Source organism: Rissa tridactyla, chromosome 8 (assembly GCF_028500815.1).
Source record: "Rissa tridactyla isolate bRisTri1 chromosome 8, bRisTri1.patW.cur.20221130, whole genome shotgun sequence".
NCBI classification, from domain to species: Eukaryota; Metazoa; Chordata; class Aves; order Charadriiformes; family Laridae; genus Rissa; species Rissa tridactyla.
Window position 1 is genome coordinate 8,808,264 of NC_071473.1, and position 17,619 is coordinate 8,825,882.

Below are 17,619 nucleotides of genomic sequence, written 5' to 3' on the forward strand. Positions count from 1 at the left end.
TTTTATCAGTTTTAGATCTTCCTTATCAACTTCACTGGTTTCTGTTCCTATATTAAATAATAGTTTATAATCCATACAGTTGTCAACTAATGTAATTTTTTTGGGTTGTATCTGTAGATTTTTTTATTCTTTAAGTGTTTTGTATATTTTAATGTAACATTAAAAATGTACCATTTTATGCACCACTTCTAGCTACTGGTTTTGGTGCATAGTCTTGCTTTTGTGAGACCGTGAGTTTAGGTTAGAAGAAATTGTGATTAGACTTCATCAGGCACCGTCTGCTCTGAGTGTAGGTTAACTGACAGCACATTTTAATATATTAGCATTTTCTTGAATAGTTAATTTTATAGAAAATATAACACCCCTTCACTTCTTCTAAAATGACAGTGTGTCTAAGTGTGTAAAGCATTTAGCTTGTAATTATAGAAAGAATCATAGAATCATAGAATACCAGGTTGGAAAGGACCTCAAGGATCATCTGGTCCAACCTTTCTTGGCAAAAGCACAGTCTAGACAAGATGGCCCAGCACCCTGTCCAGCTCAATCTTAAAAGTGTCCAATGTTGGGGAATCCACCACTTCCCTGGGGAGATTATTCCAATGGCAGATAGTTCTCATTGTGAAACATTTTCCTCTTGTATCCAATCAATCAGGATCTCCCCACGAGTAACTTGTACCCATTACCTCTCATATTTTCCATGTAACTCCTTGTAAAAAGGGAGTCTACATCTTCTTTTTGGCCACCCTTTGAACACTGGAACATGGTGATAAGGTCTCCTCCAAGCCTTCTTTTCTCAAGGCTGAACAAACCTTGTTATCTCAGCCTTTCCTCGTATGGCAGGTTTCCCAGTCCATTGATCATCTTGGTGGCCCTTCTCTGGACCCTCTGCAGCCTGTCCACATCTTTTTTGCATAGCTGGGACCAAAACTGAACACAGTATTCCAGGTGTGGCCTGACAACCACTGAGTAGAGTGGGCTAATGACTTCTTTATCTCTGCTGGTGATGCCCTTGTTGATGCAACCCAGCACCCAGTTGGCTTTGTTAGCCACTGCAGCCCACCGTTCACTCATATTGAACTTGTTGTCCACCAGGGCCCCCAGGTCCCTTTCCGCAGAACTGTTCCCCAGCCAGGTAGATCCCAGCCTGTTCTGCACACCGGATTTATGTTTTCCCAGGGGCAAGACCTTACATGCTTGTCCATGTTGAACTTTAGGTTCTTGTTAGCCTGTCCAGGTCTTTCTGCAGATCTTCCTGCTCTCCCTTCTGAAGTGTCCACTTCCCTGCTCAGTTTGGTATCATCATCAAACTTTGTCAGGGTACAGGATCCCATCATTCAGATCACTTATGAAGATACTAAACAGCATTGGGCCCAGTGTAGATCCCTGGGGGATCCCACTCGTGACAGGTTGCCAGTTTGAAGAGGAGCCTCTGGGTGCAGCCCTTCAGCCAGTTCCCCACTCACCACGCAGACCCCTTGCCTAGACCATAACACAGCAGTTTCTTGAGGAGGAGGCTATGGGGAACCATGTCAAAGGCCTTGGAGAAACCTAGGTAGACGATGTCCACCGTTTGCCCCACATCAATCAGGCAGGTTACTTTGTCATAGAAGGCAATCAGGTTTGTCAAGCACAGTTTGTCCTTGGTGAATCCGTGCTGGCTTTTCGCAATCACGTGCTTCGTTTGATTTGTTATAGCCCCCAGGAGGATTCATTCCATAACTTTCCCAAGGGACTGAAGTAAGACTGATGGGCCTATAATTTCCTGGATCCTCCTTTAAGCCCTTCTTGTAGATGGGGGTGACGTTAGCCTTCTTCGAGTCTTCTGTGATGTCCCCCGATCTCCACAACTTTTCAAAGATTATGGAGAGCATCAGTTAGTTTAATCTGTCCCTTCTTTGTCTGCACGAGATAGGTAGAAACTGCATCTTCAGTGTACTTTTTTTTAGAAGATGTACATGCAACCCTTGCTTGGTACATAGCTGTCCTCAGTACCCTGTGAGTATTTGTACATCTGACCTCAGACAAAACCAAAAGTTTTTAGAACAAAGTGTTGAGGTTAAAGAGAAGGTAGATTGGTTTGCCTTGAATTTAAAAAAAAAAAAAAAAAAAGCTGGTATTTGAACCTCACTGGAATGTAGCCTTTGTTCTGATTCTTCAGGTTTCCAAACAAAATGGTAGTTTCCTGTTTTTAGGTGTTATTTTTAACTTTAGTTTTCAGTGTTCTCACTGATTAGATTTTTCATGCTAACGTTATTGATAATCTCTTGATAAGGAGTTGGGGGGAATTGGTCAGGTAACAGAAGTTGTGTAGTACATGACTGAGTTGAGTGATCAGTCTGATACAATTGCAACTATGTTGTTGAATTCCTTTTAATTTCTTTAATAAATTTGGCTTTAAGGGATGAATACCCGCTTGCTATTCAGGCACCAAGCTGAATGTTAGCTTGCAATTCCTGCTTGGGTGTTCAAATCATTGTGGGTTTTTTTGGCTTGTTTGTTTGTTTGGGGTTTTTTTGGTGGTGTTTTGTTTTGGTTTTGTGGTTTGTTTTTTTTTTTCTAATCTAGGATGAAACAGGTGCCTACCTAATAGACAGAGACCCAACCTACTTTGGGCCAGTACTGAACTATCTCAGACATGGGAAACTGGTTATTAACAAGGACCTAGCTGAGGAAGGTAAGATGTTACTAATTCTCTTTCTTTCTTGTTACTTGCTTATTATTCTCACTGCTCTTGAGTCACCAGTAGCAACTTACAAGTGGACGGTAAATGTAATCAGTGTAGCATTTCAGTCTGTTTTAAGTGAAGCTGATAGGTATCGTGCAATCATAGTATATGCCGTTATTTGAGTGTTTTGAGTATGATTCCTCATTTCACAACCCACATCCCTAGTAAAAAATAGAACATAAATATTCAGAGATGAGGGGAGATGCCTTTTGTTGCATAATCTTGCATTTTTCCTGTATTAAACTTTTGGGTTTAATCCTCTTGAAGCAGAAGAATACTGGCTGTGAAACAAGCTTTAGAAGTTCTAGGATGTTCAAATGTGTGAAATATGCTCTTGAAGAGTAAATTCTGCCCCCAGCTTCTCCCTCCCTGTCCCCAGTTCATATCAGTTTTACTCTAAAGGAGGGTGACTGTTTTAAACCATATAGTACTAAAACTGTATTGATACGGTACTGAAGAAATCAATCAAAGAGGAATACAGTCTAACAATATTAGCAGGAAATAATGTGAAATATAATTTCCATGTATGCTGTTAAACACATAGTATGTGTGGAGAACAGGTAAGGCTTGAACATGTGAGTAAGAGCACTCCATAGTATGTATCTTGAAGCTTTTGTTTTGGGGTCTAAGATCTCAAATGACAGGAAGAAAAATTTTCTGCACGTTAGCAGCTGCAGAGCTTTTCTGTAGGACTATTTGAATTTCTCTTTCGTATGCCAGCCTGAGGCAGGGCCTGAGTTGTGGTGGTCCATCAGGGTGCTGTGGCATGGCATTTGTGCTCCTTTTTTTTTGTTTCCTGGCTCTCATTCTATATGTGAAATGGAATCAGTTTTCTTTGTGGGTTTTTTAGGAGCTAAACTTTGAACTACATGTGGCTGAAGGAAGCCAGAATTGTTAGGTTGGTAAGTGAACTTTTCCTAGGGCAAAATAAGTCATTTTCTGTAGCTGTAGAGAAGATAATCCTAGGAAATGGTTGGTGGTTTTGGCCTTGAATCTTTGGTAACACTCTCTTTCCAAAAAATGTTCTCATACTAGGTGTACTGGAAGAGGCTGAATTCTACAATATCACATCACTAATAAAACTGGTAAAGGACAAAATAAGAGAAAGAGACAGCAAAATCTCACAGGTGAGGCTGTTTTCTAGTGTGGTTTTGATTGTTTGTTCTATGGCAAGTAGTGGATGTGTTCCACTTTTTTTCCTTAATGGCTCATTTCCCGGTAATATACTGAATGGCTGCCCCCATCACTGGCTGAGCTGGAACCATTAGTATGGAAAGATTAATATTCTTAACCACCAGTACCTGCCAGTCTGCTTACAAAGGGCACTGGCATATTGTTCCAGTTCTTTTTCAAAAACTGAAAACATTCTGAAGAATTGTTCAAGAATGACAAAGTTGACATAATATCATTTCTGGAAATAGTTATTTCGGAAAACAGCTTTTGCAGAATATATTTTTCTCGTGTACACTTAAATACTCTTGAGTACGATGAGATTGCCTAACTGCGTTATAATTGCTGTTTATACAGTATGTTTATACAGCATACATGCAGATGCTGTTTAGCTCCTGTCATGTGCCTTTGTAGCGAAGTTAGTTTCTTTCTTTGTAGTGCTCTGTAGCTGAGAAGACACAGCCTCTTCTCATAGCAGCTCATGAGTGTTTCTTCATGAAAGTGACTATGATAGAGAAACTGTTCAATGAGGAAAGTATTTAAGTATGTTCTTTAGCTCTGATACTCTGGTCTTCCCTGATAACTGTCTTCATGGAGATATTACAAACTCATGTTGCCAGATTTCTCTTGCAGCCGGGTTATGGGATAGCCAAGTTGCTTGGATAGCATTTTCTAAGGGGTTTCAGCTGAAATGGTCCTAGTTATTCATTGCCTTTGACAGAGAAATAAAGACATCCTTTAGTATGGTCAGACCTTCCCTAAGGTTAGGTAGGCTTCTGCAGAACCTCAACCTTGATTTTGAACGATGTGGTGGAACAATAGGTAAGTCTTAAGCTTATTTTCGTATAACTGTTAAGTAGCACTTTTAGTCCCTGAAACATTCATGAAGCATTGAGTCTTCTGCAAGGTAATTCAGAACAGATGAGATTTCTTTTTTTTTTTTTTTTAAAAAAAAAAAAGGCAAGGTGTTCAAGGTGGTGTTGCGTACCATTTCTAAAGAATAAGGGCAACTTTAGACAAGTCACAAACATAGTGAATTCCATGCTGTATTGAGCATCTTATATTTGTTCTTGAAGGTGCCAGTCAAACATGTGTACAGGGTGCTGCAGTGCCAGGAAGAGGAACTCACTCAAATGGTTTCCACAATGTCCGACGGCTGGAAATTTGAACAGGTAAAAAAACCATACGGGATATAATTACAAAGTCTTCTAAAAACTCAGTTATGTGAAAGTGGAGTTTAAAGTCAATTCTATGCATCTTTTTAAGTGCATTCATTTTTTTTTAAGTAAAAATTTGGTATTTGTATTCTTACTTGTCAGAGAACAAAAAAACTGTAGCTTTCCACGAGGTAAATTGTGCTGACTTTCTATAGAAACATGTACATCATGTTTGAAATGTAATTCTTCGGTGTCTACACATGAGCATTTGAAGGCTGAATAAACCAAAATTAACTAGTACAAGTTTATACAAATGGTAGGTCAGATATAAAGAGCTCTGGGTAAAAGAGATGAGTTTGGCAGATAAATTTTTGTCAGGCCCAAACAATGGTTCTTCAGATAAAGGATTGATACACATAGGAGGGTGAACTTAACCAGCGTGGATTTGAAGCTGGATAGGTGTGAGCTACATGAATGTTTTCGTTCTTTGCACTGCACAAAAATAGCTTCGTGTGTACATTCAAGAATATATTGTAAAATAGCAAGGAGATCTTTCTGTTGTCTTTGCTAATCTCTGTAAATAAGAAACTAACTACATGGCCTCTTCATCCTTCAAGTTCCTAACCTAACACGATATTTAAACTGCATTGGAGCAATAAATCTGTTAACTCTGGAGTGAGACACAAGTGCTTGGCGCCCAGCATCTTTTTCAGTGTCTGGTGTCAACTGTAGGCGAGATTGGAATAAGCACAAGCCTCTTACCCTGTGCAGTCTCACTCTAATAACACAACAAAGCAACGTTTTTTAAAAAGTACGGCACACAAAGGTAAAAGAACATTTTGTTTATATTTGATGAAATGTGTAAGGTTCTGGTGTCATGGAGACAGCCATGATCAAATAAACTAAATCAGCACGGAGAAAGCTTCTTACACTTCAGTTCTCCGGCTCAAGTATTATCAGGTGTGTTTGGCATGCCAGAAGCTGAATGTTGTTTAAGTCCCTGAAAAAAAGCTCTCACTTAATGCACACGACTCTCTTTTGACCAGGGCATTGACAAAGTTTTTTTTGACATTCTTCTTTGTCATGAGAAACTAGCTTTCACTACAAGTAGAGATTCTTTACCTCTTAACAGATTAAATGATATGGTGGCTTTTACCTGTCCTAAAGCCTTGTATTCTTTGGGGGTATTGTATTTGGGAGTAATACTGCTTTGACACTGCAACTGCTGAAAAAACTACTATAATCTCTTTTAGAATTTAGAATCTCTTTTAGAACTGGAAAATCCCAGTGGTTTTCTTGAACTTTATTTCCTTTTTTCATCCAGCTTTCTCCCTACTTCCTCCATCCCCCACGTTGCTCCCTCTTGCACACATAGTTTGAAGCAGATAAACACAACAGCTGTATGGTCTCGTAATCCTCAGCTTCTCACTACCTCAGACTAGGCCATGCTCTCCCTTGATTGTATTGCAGACCTGCTTTTAGCAGACATCATTCACTTGAAACACGATTAGAATATTCTGTATAATCTAAACAGTTTTATTGTTAAGATTTGAGAACACTGGAGAATTTCTGTAATTTTTTATGTTTTCTAAACTTGTGTTGCACAGCAGTGTGCTTTCTTGAGAAACAGTCTTTGGGTTGGCACATACTACGCTTTGTACGTATTCTCATCGCTGGGAGAGAAATCATCATCTTTTTCAGAGTAATATTCCCACGGGTTGAGAGTCCTTGTGCTCTGTGCCCCATGTAACATGTCTAAGTGGTTACTTTTGATCAAAAATATTTCTTTCCCCTTAATGTTAAAAAATTTTCTTGTAAAATATAATTGGATGTGGTGATTAAATAGGAGTGGAAGGTAAACTTCTGGTGGACTTACGTGGATGTATTGATGCACTTTTCCAAAGAATAGCAGTGAAAGCACTGCTAGAATATTGCAATTATGTATCAGTCCCTGTCCCAAAACTACTGCCAATAGTTGTGCTGCCCGACTTTTGTGATTTCAGTGGGTTATTTTGTGGATGATTTTTAGCTTCAATTGTTACCTCTTCAGGCAATCAGAAAAAACAATATTTTGGCAATATTGCATAATGAGAAACTCTGGGCTGTACAAAATCACTACATACAAAGGCTTTAGACAGCAGTAGCGTGTCAGTCATGTAAATTTTAATGATTAATGTAACCTGAGTCTGTCCCCATAATGCTGTCTTAAATATGTTCACTCTATGACGAGGAAGATATTTAGCTGCTGCTTTCAAAATTATTCACATAACAATAGCAGGATAAAAATAAATTTACTGTTCATGAGCCTTCTCATCAGTAGTAATCTCCAGTTTACTCAGAATAGGCAGTTGCTGTCTAGCTCTTCACACTTAATTTAAAGCTCTAATCTTTCCCAAGTGCACTGACAGGCTATGCTTTGATTTAAATGGGATAGGAATTGCCATGTATTATTAAGATAAAATATTTTTTGTAATAACAAGATGAGAAATTTAGGTGAGGTTGTTCTGAACTTCTGAATTACTAGACATTTGGCAAGGGTGAACAGAGTTCTTGGTACTGATTTTTATGGGAACAAGACAGACAATTTTTTTCTATTCCAGTTATTTTCTTGGATCTTCTGTAAATTGCCCCTTTTAAAACCAATTTAGAGCACTCAACATTTTTTCCTCTAGTTGACTTCTTATGTTTCCTTAGCTGTATTTTGTTTATCAATATCTGGAACAAGATGAAGCTCTTTCATACCCAAGCTTGATATATTGCTTTACATAACACCTCCAGTCTTATATCCGCATTAACTTCTGCACTTGGCAAGTATGACAGGAAAATAATGCTCCCTTTCAGAATACACCAAACTTTATGTGGCTACACCGCAGTGGTATGGGGAGCTTTCTGACTTACTATCAGTAACTCTTAACTTCCCTTGAACTTACAAAGGGCTTTGCAACTGCCTCCATAAATTTTAAGTATGTTGAAATGAAAGTTCTAGCTTGATAGCAACTTGTTCTAGTGGCAAGTAAATGTTACCTAAACATTTGAGTTCATCTGTTATTTGTACGATTTGGATAACGGTATGTGCTTCAGCTTTACAAAGGTTTCTTTTTGTGTTTTGCTTTGATTGGTTATTTCAGCTTGTCAGTATAGGTTCCCAGTACAGCTGTGGCCGGGCCCAGCAGTCAGAGTATCTGCTGATAGTGTCACGGGAAGTGAAAGGGGAAGAGAGATGCTTCCAGAAATGCTGCAGTGAGGTGTGTCACACCATTCTTTTTGCCCTCACACTGATATGCTTGGCCTCCTTGCGTTTCTGCTGCTTTCAAATCATTCCACCTTATTCCTGGATGTACAGCACATAGTAATTTGTGTGTATTTGTGACTGGCTTTTATTTATATTCACGGTACTTCATTATACATTATGAATGTTCATATTGTAAAAGTAATTAAAAAAACAACCAAACAAAAACCCCTTAGTTATTGAGTTAAAGGTTTTTCTTAAGAAGAGTTCTAACCTTCTCAATAGGTGACTTATTTCCTTAAATCTTCCTCCAAAGTTAACAGCCTTTGATTCATACTTGTTAAGTAAAAGTGGTACAATTTAAGTATTAGGAGCCCTGTAAATAAAGCTTTCAGTTCACTGAGTTCAGAAAGGGGCAGTTGTGTGTTAATCGTTGTTCCTGTTTGAGAGTATTTCATCCACCTAATAGCCAGTTAAATTCTGAGTTCACACCCTTTATTTTTGGTAACTCAAAACTTGACTGTTTTTTTAGGTGGGTGAACTATATTCAAACTGCAACAATGAATAACAGAATTTTTCAGAAATAAAATATGGAGGAGTGAGGGGAGAACAAACCCAGCAGTATTAAATCTTGTCTCAAGTGGAAAGAACATCCTGGGGTTTTTTGGCTTTATTTTTTGGTTGTTGTGGTTTTTCCCCTCCTTGGGAAATTTTCTTGAAACCCAAATGAAGAATCATAGTTTCACCCATTGTCTTTTTAGACTGTCTCATCCTACCTGCTCCCCTCGCCCTCAGGTCACTGCTTTTTTAATTGGTGATTTACTTCCCAGTGTTCAAGAGTTTGGGAAGGATTTTTTGCTAACCAGTAACATTGGAAGCAGTTTCCAGTTCTTACAGAGCTCTGCTCCGTTTTGAAGTGTCGTATGTGAATTGATTTGGGAACCTGGTGTTCTGTAGTATTTTTCATCGATAAAATACTTGTTCTTTTCCTTGCTATATATGTGGTTATTCAGTCTGAAAGGTCAGTATAACGTCATGAAGATAACATGACAGTAAAGTGACTTGATATGAGCAGAACTTTGCCTATGACACGGACACTTAGCCATGCAATTGTAGATTTTAAACCTGGACCATTGCCTAGCTATATTCCAGAATCTGCTTTCAGTGTACCAAGTACGATCTGTTTCTTGCAATTGTATAGGTAATGTTTGGAATGTGGAACTAATGCACTGTAATTGCAGACTTTCTGGAACTGAGTAAGAAATGTGGCCTGTTGTTAAGGATGGGTAGGGTGCAGGCAGCAAGATGTTATTTGTGTGTTCATGTCCTAGATAGCTCAAAGTAAAAATCAACATAATAAAACGAGAGATGGAGGAAGGCAGGGAAGAAATGAAGGCAGGTATAAAATTAAAAAAAAATAAATCTGCAAGGGAATGAATTTTCCTTCCTCCTAGATTTGAAGTCTGACAATTGCATTAAGAGACCTGACGTAAGTGTGCTTACAGTCCTGGTGTCAGTCATCAGTGCTGGGCGTAATGGCTGATGTGTACGCATCTTTATAGCCCTTTGCAAATCCTTTGAGAAGGCAGTAGGATCAACGCATTATAATTCTAAAAGGCATAGAGGCCATTCTTACGCTCATACAACTTGATTCAGCAAAAAAAAATTGAGGGGAGGACTTTCTTTTATTCTATAAACAGTTAGTTAGTATAATAATAAAAAAAAAGAAAAAAAAATACAAGCTTTCCAAGACAAGCTTTCTAGTGTACAAGGAATTCAGCACGTCTGAAATAGAACAGTAATTTTCAATGTATAAGAATATTAAAAATAGAATTTGAGAGTAATTGTTAGGAAATTTACTCAGTTTTGAGAATCGGACCATCACAGAATGAGAAGGAAATTGGTGGTCATGAAGTAGAAGAGTTAGTTAATGTGAATAACACTAGTGGAAAGCAGAGGAAGATAGGGGTGCTGTTTGTGCAAGTTGGAGTAGTTATCTGTGATGGTAATACTATTGCTAATGTGTCCTGTAAACGTACTGTACAGATTCTGAATCAATATTGTTAAAGCAGTATAGCAAACCTGTATAGGCAAGTTATTGAAATGTGGCTGGTTGTGAGATCTGTCTCAGTTCATCGAATCACAGCATTGCCTAGGTTGGAAGGGACCTTTCAGATCATCTAGTCCAACCATCAGTTAGGCATGAAGTTTGTTCGCTTCAAAAATAAGGTTCCTAAAAGTGATGCACCAACCATTTTGCCTATTCATAGGGATATTTTTAGGTGTACAGTCATTGATTTAAGACAGGAAGAGATTCATATATTTTGCTGCTGTTGAGTAATTTGATGCGGGAATCATTTGACCTGTTCTCTCAGCTATACCACTTTTATCATCTGTTTTTCTTAAATAGTCTTGTTTGAAAGGCACAGTTATCCTCTCACAGAGCTGCAGGCTTAGGAAAAGTTCTTCAGAAAGTTACTTCATTATTGCCTCTGAAATCGTTCTTAAATCTTTCCTGTTTGAAAACAAGCCTGACCATAGGTAGGCATCAGGTGCTCGCTGTCCACCTTTATTTATGCCAAACTTGTTTTTTTTTTAACTTTGCCCTTTGTGATTATCATATTTGATTTTCCTTAAAAGTTCAGGCTTTATGAGACAGGGACTTTCCTATTGTTATTTCTTTGTCTTTTCAGGAAAATCATGACCTGTATTTTCACATGAAGAAATAGAATACAAATAACTTTATTTCAGTTGATATAATAGTAATAATAATAGGACTGCTTTCCATTCCTTCCTTTTTTAGTTACCGCTCACAGCCTGTTAGTGTCAGCACCCTTATTCTGTGCAAACAGTGAATGGATCATGATCTAATGAATTTTCTGTGATAAGTAACATTGGCATTTTCCTGTGCTTGGTTACGACACCCTGGGCCTCATAGGGACACTCAAGCAGGATCACACTGCTTTAGTAAGGAGTGTAATGAAACAAGTCATGGAAGGAAAAAAACCTGTAAGGAAAAATGCATACTGCATGTATACATATGTATATATTAATCATACAAATCTATGAAATTCAGAGTTTCAAAATGTTCTTTTTTTCCTTCCTGAAGTTCTTGGTCATTTGAACTCCACTGTTTAAGCCCCGTGAGCCAAAAAGAGTTTGTCCTGTCAGAAAGTCTGAGAAACAGTAGGCTGGAAAATCTGAAATCCTTTTCTTTTGCATTGTATTTTGCCAACCTCAGATTACTCTGATTTGTTGTGGGGTCTCTTTTCTTTTTTTAAATTTTTTTTTTGTGGGAGAGGGGAGTGGTGTGCGGGGACGGACAGGCACGGGGTGGTGGAGTTTAACAATTCCTTCCAGTTTATCAGCATCCTTCTTAAAGTGTTGCCACCAACACTGGGAACAATGGGGTGACTTTTGGAATACAAGTGCTAAAACATTGCTTTATTTCTGATCATACTTTCTGACACAACAGTTCAGTTCTAATCTGCAATCATTTTCCATTCATTCTTTTTCTGCCATCACCCTTATTGCTGCTGTTGCATCTCAAAAAGCTACGACGAAGTTTCTAGCATGCTGTTGAACAATGTAAAAAGTACATTCTTAGTTGCAGACATATGGAACTGCTTACAAGAGTATCATGTGTTGGAGTTTTGAAGAACTTGTGTTTAATGTTGCGAAAGTTACTTTATCTTGGAATACACCGGCTGATTAATAATGGCAAAAAGTCATCCAGATGTTTTGCAGTCAGCTAAATCAATAGTCCAATCCAACTAGTAGTCACTCTGCCATGTCTCCTAAAAAGACAACTTGTGCAAAAGGTCAGCTTGTTTGGGTTATGAAGCATTAGTGGGGGTTGTAAATAGCTATCAACTCAGGACCTATCAACCTTGTTGAACCAGGATTGATGATTTGGCTGATGTTTGGATCTTGCCTTGTATCTGCTTTCAGAGAGGTCATTTATTTCTTTTGAGTGTCCATAAGTAAAGAAGTATTTTTCCTTCTGGTAGTTGTTATCATAGCTTATCTGATATCAAGTTATTGCCATTTTGGAAGAAGAAAAGTTAACGGTATACTAAATCAGATCATGTGCTTGAATTTTATTCTTCAAATTTCTCTTCAGATAAGGTGAATTATGTGTGGCTTTATTTAAAAAAGTATCCAACTTTTTGAATGTTTTCTAGCCTTAAAGTGGATTAAAAGTTCTGTTTAAAATAGTCCTTCATTTTACCTCAATAATTGAAGCAGTTACTGCGTTTGTATTATATGGTTTGTAATTGCTATATGATATATAACAATATATTATATAGCAATATAGATATTATATATACAATATAACTTTTTACCACTTCAGCAGTCTTGAAGCCAACTTAACTGCTTTTTTTTTCTAAAAATTTGTGCATGATATCTTTTTCTGATAGGGAAGAAAATCAACAAATCACCTCTCTATACGAAGTAAATCTGGGTTGATTTTCCAGCTTTTCAGTGGACTATCTTAGTCCATTTTGTGCAACTAAGCAACTAGTTACTTTATGGGGTTTGTGATTCTATATTATGCAAATATGTTATGGTGCAGAGTATTCATTATGAAAGATTAGCTCATCTAACATTTCAAGAAAAACAGTGCTTTTGTATTCCAGTGAGGATGTATTGGTGGTTCAAAAAAGCCTAGGGTTTTGTAACTTCACTACATAGTGTTAGTGGAAAAAATGTCTTTATCACATTCATTTTTGATCAGCCTGTGTTCATTACTGACTATTTTGCAGAACTAGAGTGATGTTAGGAGTGGAGATGGGAGCGAAAGGTTTCTGGTGATCCCACCCAGACAGGGTAGTTAAAGTGGGTACTTTGAGAGTGCTGCGTTTTGCGTGCCAGTGCTGTTCATGGGAGGCTGAGCCTTGTAGGATGTAATATCATCAGGGTCCAAAAACTTTGACATCGCCTCGGCCTGGCATCAGGTTGGTTCACTCTGCAGACAAACTGCTGCTCTTTGTAGCCGTCGGCTCTGTCTGTCTGTGGAGGTGCTTGCTTGGCTGTCCTACCACGGCGCTGGAGCATCTGAGCATCTCTCTCCTCTCTCTCCTTAAAAGTACAATGAGGCTTTATTTTCTCCTGACAGTGCTATATGGAAGCTACTTTTAACCTTGGTCTGCCTTCCACTTTTGTTGTGGGAATAGACTAATCCCTCAAGTATAGATTCTAGACCAAGATTTCATCTTGGCTGCATCTTCCCTGCTTTAACAAGGCGTAATTTTACTGTCTTTGGTGCTCTGCTGGACTAATGGCAGTACGCTGTTTTTACACAGGTAACTACAGTGTTTCGAGTGCTGCTGCCCTAAAAAACAAGTGAAGCCTTTTCTATGGGGCCATTACTAGGGCGCTTTAATGATATAATAGAGACTGGGGAATAGGAGAGGGTTATTAAATATGTGTGTTAATTTGGTAGGTAGATTTAATATAGTTTTGGTAATGACATTTAGATACGGTGTATCTGTGCAATAGGATATTTAGAACTTGGATCTGTGTCAGTAGTAATAGCACCATACGTTATCTTGTCATGCTTTTGAAATAAACCTTTAAAATAAATGAAGCAGCTACATCTGAATTGATTCTGGCTTGGAAAGGCAGGCTATGTAAAGCTTCTAGCATTAGGTAAGTGTACTGTGTGTAAGGTAAGACAAGTTACATGAAATTTCCGCCATTTGATAAACATGCTGCATATGAGGTAGTACTGATGTTGAGGATATCCTTCTTTCTCAGTATCTTGTAATTTATCATTCAGTATCAAGACTTGTAGAAGTTTGTAAAAACGTCACATTTCATTACATGGCTTCTGCTTATAGCGCTTCCTTAATTAACTTCCTTGTAGCAGTACGTATGAATTTCAGATGTTAATCTTGGTGTCCCACCATGCTGTGTCTTGCTGTTTTCCAATCAAATGCAAATTTTGTCTTTGTCCATTCAAAATATGTTTCAATAGAAGTACTGTTATTCTGTAAGTAAAGTGCTGGGCCTGAAGTTAGCTTCAGGCTAAAGTGCTTCTTGCATGCAGCCATTTACATGTTAAATCATGCCACATTAAGATACCACGTACAAGCATTTTAAAAATTAACTCTGGAGGATGGGAAGATTTGCAGTTATTAACAGAAACAGGGAACAGGCTACTTCTCCACTGGCCTGCCTCTGTAGCCTTTTCTTTCACAATGTAATCGTAACCGTAAATCATTAATTCTGTAAACGTTTGAAAAGAAAAGCTATATTTATCTTATCATCAGAGTGTCAGTGTATTTGTCAACATCAAAATGTTTTTGCGTTGGAGTTGAGAATCATGCTTCAGGCACAGCCAGCAACATGAAGAGTGAGGAGTGTTTGTACTAATGATGAGAAATTATGGAATTTGCTTTATATGGAAATGCAATTGACTTCTTTTTTTTTTTTGGTCATCTTTCAGCTGGTCAGTATTGGTTCTTCCTATAACTACGGCAATGAAGATCAGGCTGAATTTCTGTGTGTTGTCTCAAAGGAATTGCATAACACTCCCTATGGCACAACCAGTGAACCCAGTGAAAAAGCGAAGGTGAGTTACTAGACATTGGACTAAAGAAATGGTGTCAAATTGGGTGGGCTTCGCTAAGAGGTAGCTAGGCCTACCTCTGTTCTGGACCGTTATTTAATTGCCTTTTTCCTCCTCACTCATGACTAATAATGGTTCCCTGTCCTTTGTATGAGAGACTGTAAATGGTACGGTCAGCATGCATTTGTTATACCAGATGGGTTCTTTAAGTGCAGTACTCCATACTGTTCCTGATACCTGTCCTGTTTTTTCGAGTATTGGCAGATATTTGCTGTTTACAGTTGAGAATCTAGATTTTGTTTCTTACACGTTTGAGTGCTTCCTTATTCTGCCACTGGTTCAGTTGAAAACTGTTTTCCTTGCTTGAGTTCAACTGAAGAAAACTTTCTGTCAAGAACGGAGATTGCTGTCTCTGAAAAACATAGTCATATGCAAATATGTTATAAAATGAAGGCATTTGTTAGCTTAATATTTTCAGGTTTCTGCCTAGTTTTCTTTACTTTCTGTAACCAGCTTTACAAAAAGGTCGTTATGGGCACAATATCTTAGCATTTTACTCAGTTGTCACTCAGAGTTTGTACAAGGGAAAATGTAAAACCACAAATGAATAGTAATAAGGCAGACGAATTATGTATGTAAGTGTATTCTTCTCTCCCATGCATATTGAACAGGTTTTATCATTGTATTGTTGCTTTGTATGAGGAGATGACTGCAGACAAACTTCTGCAGTTGGCTTAAAAGCTTTTCATTTAGTATATGCAGATGGGAAACAATTGGTAAAATATCAAAGGTTGCTTTTTCAAGAATCACCTTCAAAGAAATTAATTTTGAAATAATGCTAAGAATTGATCTGGGTCTTGGCACTGAGGCCTTAGATAAAACTTCACTGCCTTCTGTGCCTTGTAAGTTGGTTATGCAGCTGCACGTATGGAGACAGTTTCGTAAATTGCACTATAAAAATACACTTTATGTTGCATTTGTAGTGAAATTATTATTTTATGCTCTTTTGTCACTGTTGTGATACAACTTCCTAAGAGCTGTAAGGGATTATTGTAGTCAAGGGTAAGCACTGAACCTGGGTAAGCCACAGCTCACTCATTCCAAAATGCTAGCCGAGGTTTGCTTTTGCCGGGATGCTTCAGGAAAACTTCAAAAGTTGACCAAAGAGGTGTGCGGTAATAATTTAGGGCTGAGATGTGTGTCTGAAATAAAACTTGAAATTCTAAAACCTAATAAACGTCTCCATAAGGAATGGTAGTACGTCTTCAGGGAACTTCAGAAGTTGCCAGAGTTACATTGCATCCTTAATGTAAAAGAAAATACAGATCAAATGAAACTATCAAATTCTAAATACAAAAGCTAGTTCAGAGTGCAGCACAACTTTGTAAACTCAGGAGCTCCGAGAAAAGTTAAGTCTTAAACCTCTCCATTGAAGCGCTTCTTGGTCATTGTTTCAGAGAAGAGAGCAGAGCACAATTTGACCAGGCTGATGAATAAGAATTACTGTTAATTTTGTTTGGAGATATAAACATTCACTCCTTTTGTCCTGGAAGAGTTGAGCTGTTGCTAGCAATTAATGGCAATACTTGAAGAATCTTTTTTTTATATATATATTGTGTTTCTAATAAATCAAATTTTATTTATAGGTATATGCTGTGACTGGGGGAAAAAAAAAAGAAAAACCAAAAACTTTCTTTTTGCTTGAGAGATTTATGACATCTGTGTTCAGGAATCTTGACTAGACCTTGGGAGCTGTTGTCTCAATAGTTGCCTCCTAGCCAGCGTTAGTCCTCTAGTCTACAATCTCTTCATCAGTGTCTGAGTTGGTCTTCATGAAGTTCATATGATTGAAATTCTGGTATCCGGTGATATATGCAGAATAATGTGTTCACGTGCTGGGACTGACTTAGAGAAGTCATGAGAAAGTCTTCCTATTACTTTTACAGCAGGTTGGGTTAAAGAAAGTACTGGACTTTCAGAATAGGAAAAAGCATTTTTTGGTAGCCCATCTAATCAAGCTTCGCCTTCATTCCTTCTTAGAGACTTCTTTTTCTTGTGTTTTCTGTTTTGGGAAAACAGTTTACGTAGTAAGTTAGTAGTTGACTTCTGTGTAACTTTCTAATACACCTAAGTGAAGGAAATTAATGATACTTGGGACATTGACTTAAATGGTTCCAGTGGCTTTTACTGGTACTGAAAGATAACTTGTATTCCCACGAGTATTCTCCTCTTTCATACTGCTTTATTGAGCTGTCACTCTTGAGACAAATGACCAAAGCTTGTTCATAACATCTGCATCCAAAGTTAGATTCTCAAGTGCTATCCTTTCCCATCTGTGGCGAAACATGCGCAGAGTTAAGATACCAGCTTTACAGATTTATTTAAATTCTCTCTATAGTTATGGTCCCTGTTGTTATGTTGCACGGTACTTTTGGCTTCTATCTGCTGTCTTTAGGACATTTGAAAAAGGAAATTTTCATGAAATCTGTAATGTTCCTCCTTGAAATTGTCTGCTGTTATACTTTCTTACTAAGAGTGGGGGTCCCAAATAAGAGTAAATCATTGCCATCCCAGATGCTTCAAGTGTAAGTGGACTGTACTTTGTTGCAGCTCTGACTCACTTGCAATCTCTTCTTTTCCCTTCCTTTCTCTATACTTGCTGCATGCTGCATGCCACTCAGAGTGAGGACGAAGAAACGGATTACGATATGAATGACTCAGATTAAGTGTAAATGTCATGGTGAGCACTAGCTGCCCTAGGATT

At 38.0% G+C, this 17,619-nt stretch overlaps 1 protein-coding gene across 2 annotated transcripts in view; it reads left to right on the top strand.

The window, feature by feature from the left end:
• KCTD5 (potassium channel tetramerization domain containing 5) overlaps nt 1–17,619 on the top strand; it is a 37,728-nt gene that overhangs the window by 8,290 nt on the left and 11,819 nt on the right. The window contains exons 2-6 of one of the 2 annotated variants that reach the window (XM_054213301.1): nt 2,566–2,674; nt 3,761–3,852; nt 4,972–5,067; nt 8,181–8,297; nt 14,733–14,858. In XM_054213301.1, coding sequence (XP_054069276.1) covers nt 2,566–2,674; nt 3,761–3,852; nt 4,972–5,067; nt 8,181–8,297; nt 14,733–14,858 — 540 coding nt within the window. The remainder of the gene's footprint in view (nt 1–2,565; nt 2,675–3,760; nt 3,853–4,971; nt 5,068–8,180; nt 8,298–14,732; nt 14,859–17,619) is intronic. The other variant, XM_054213302.1, reaches the window with a different exon arrangement.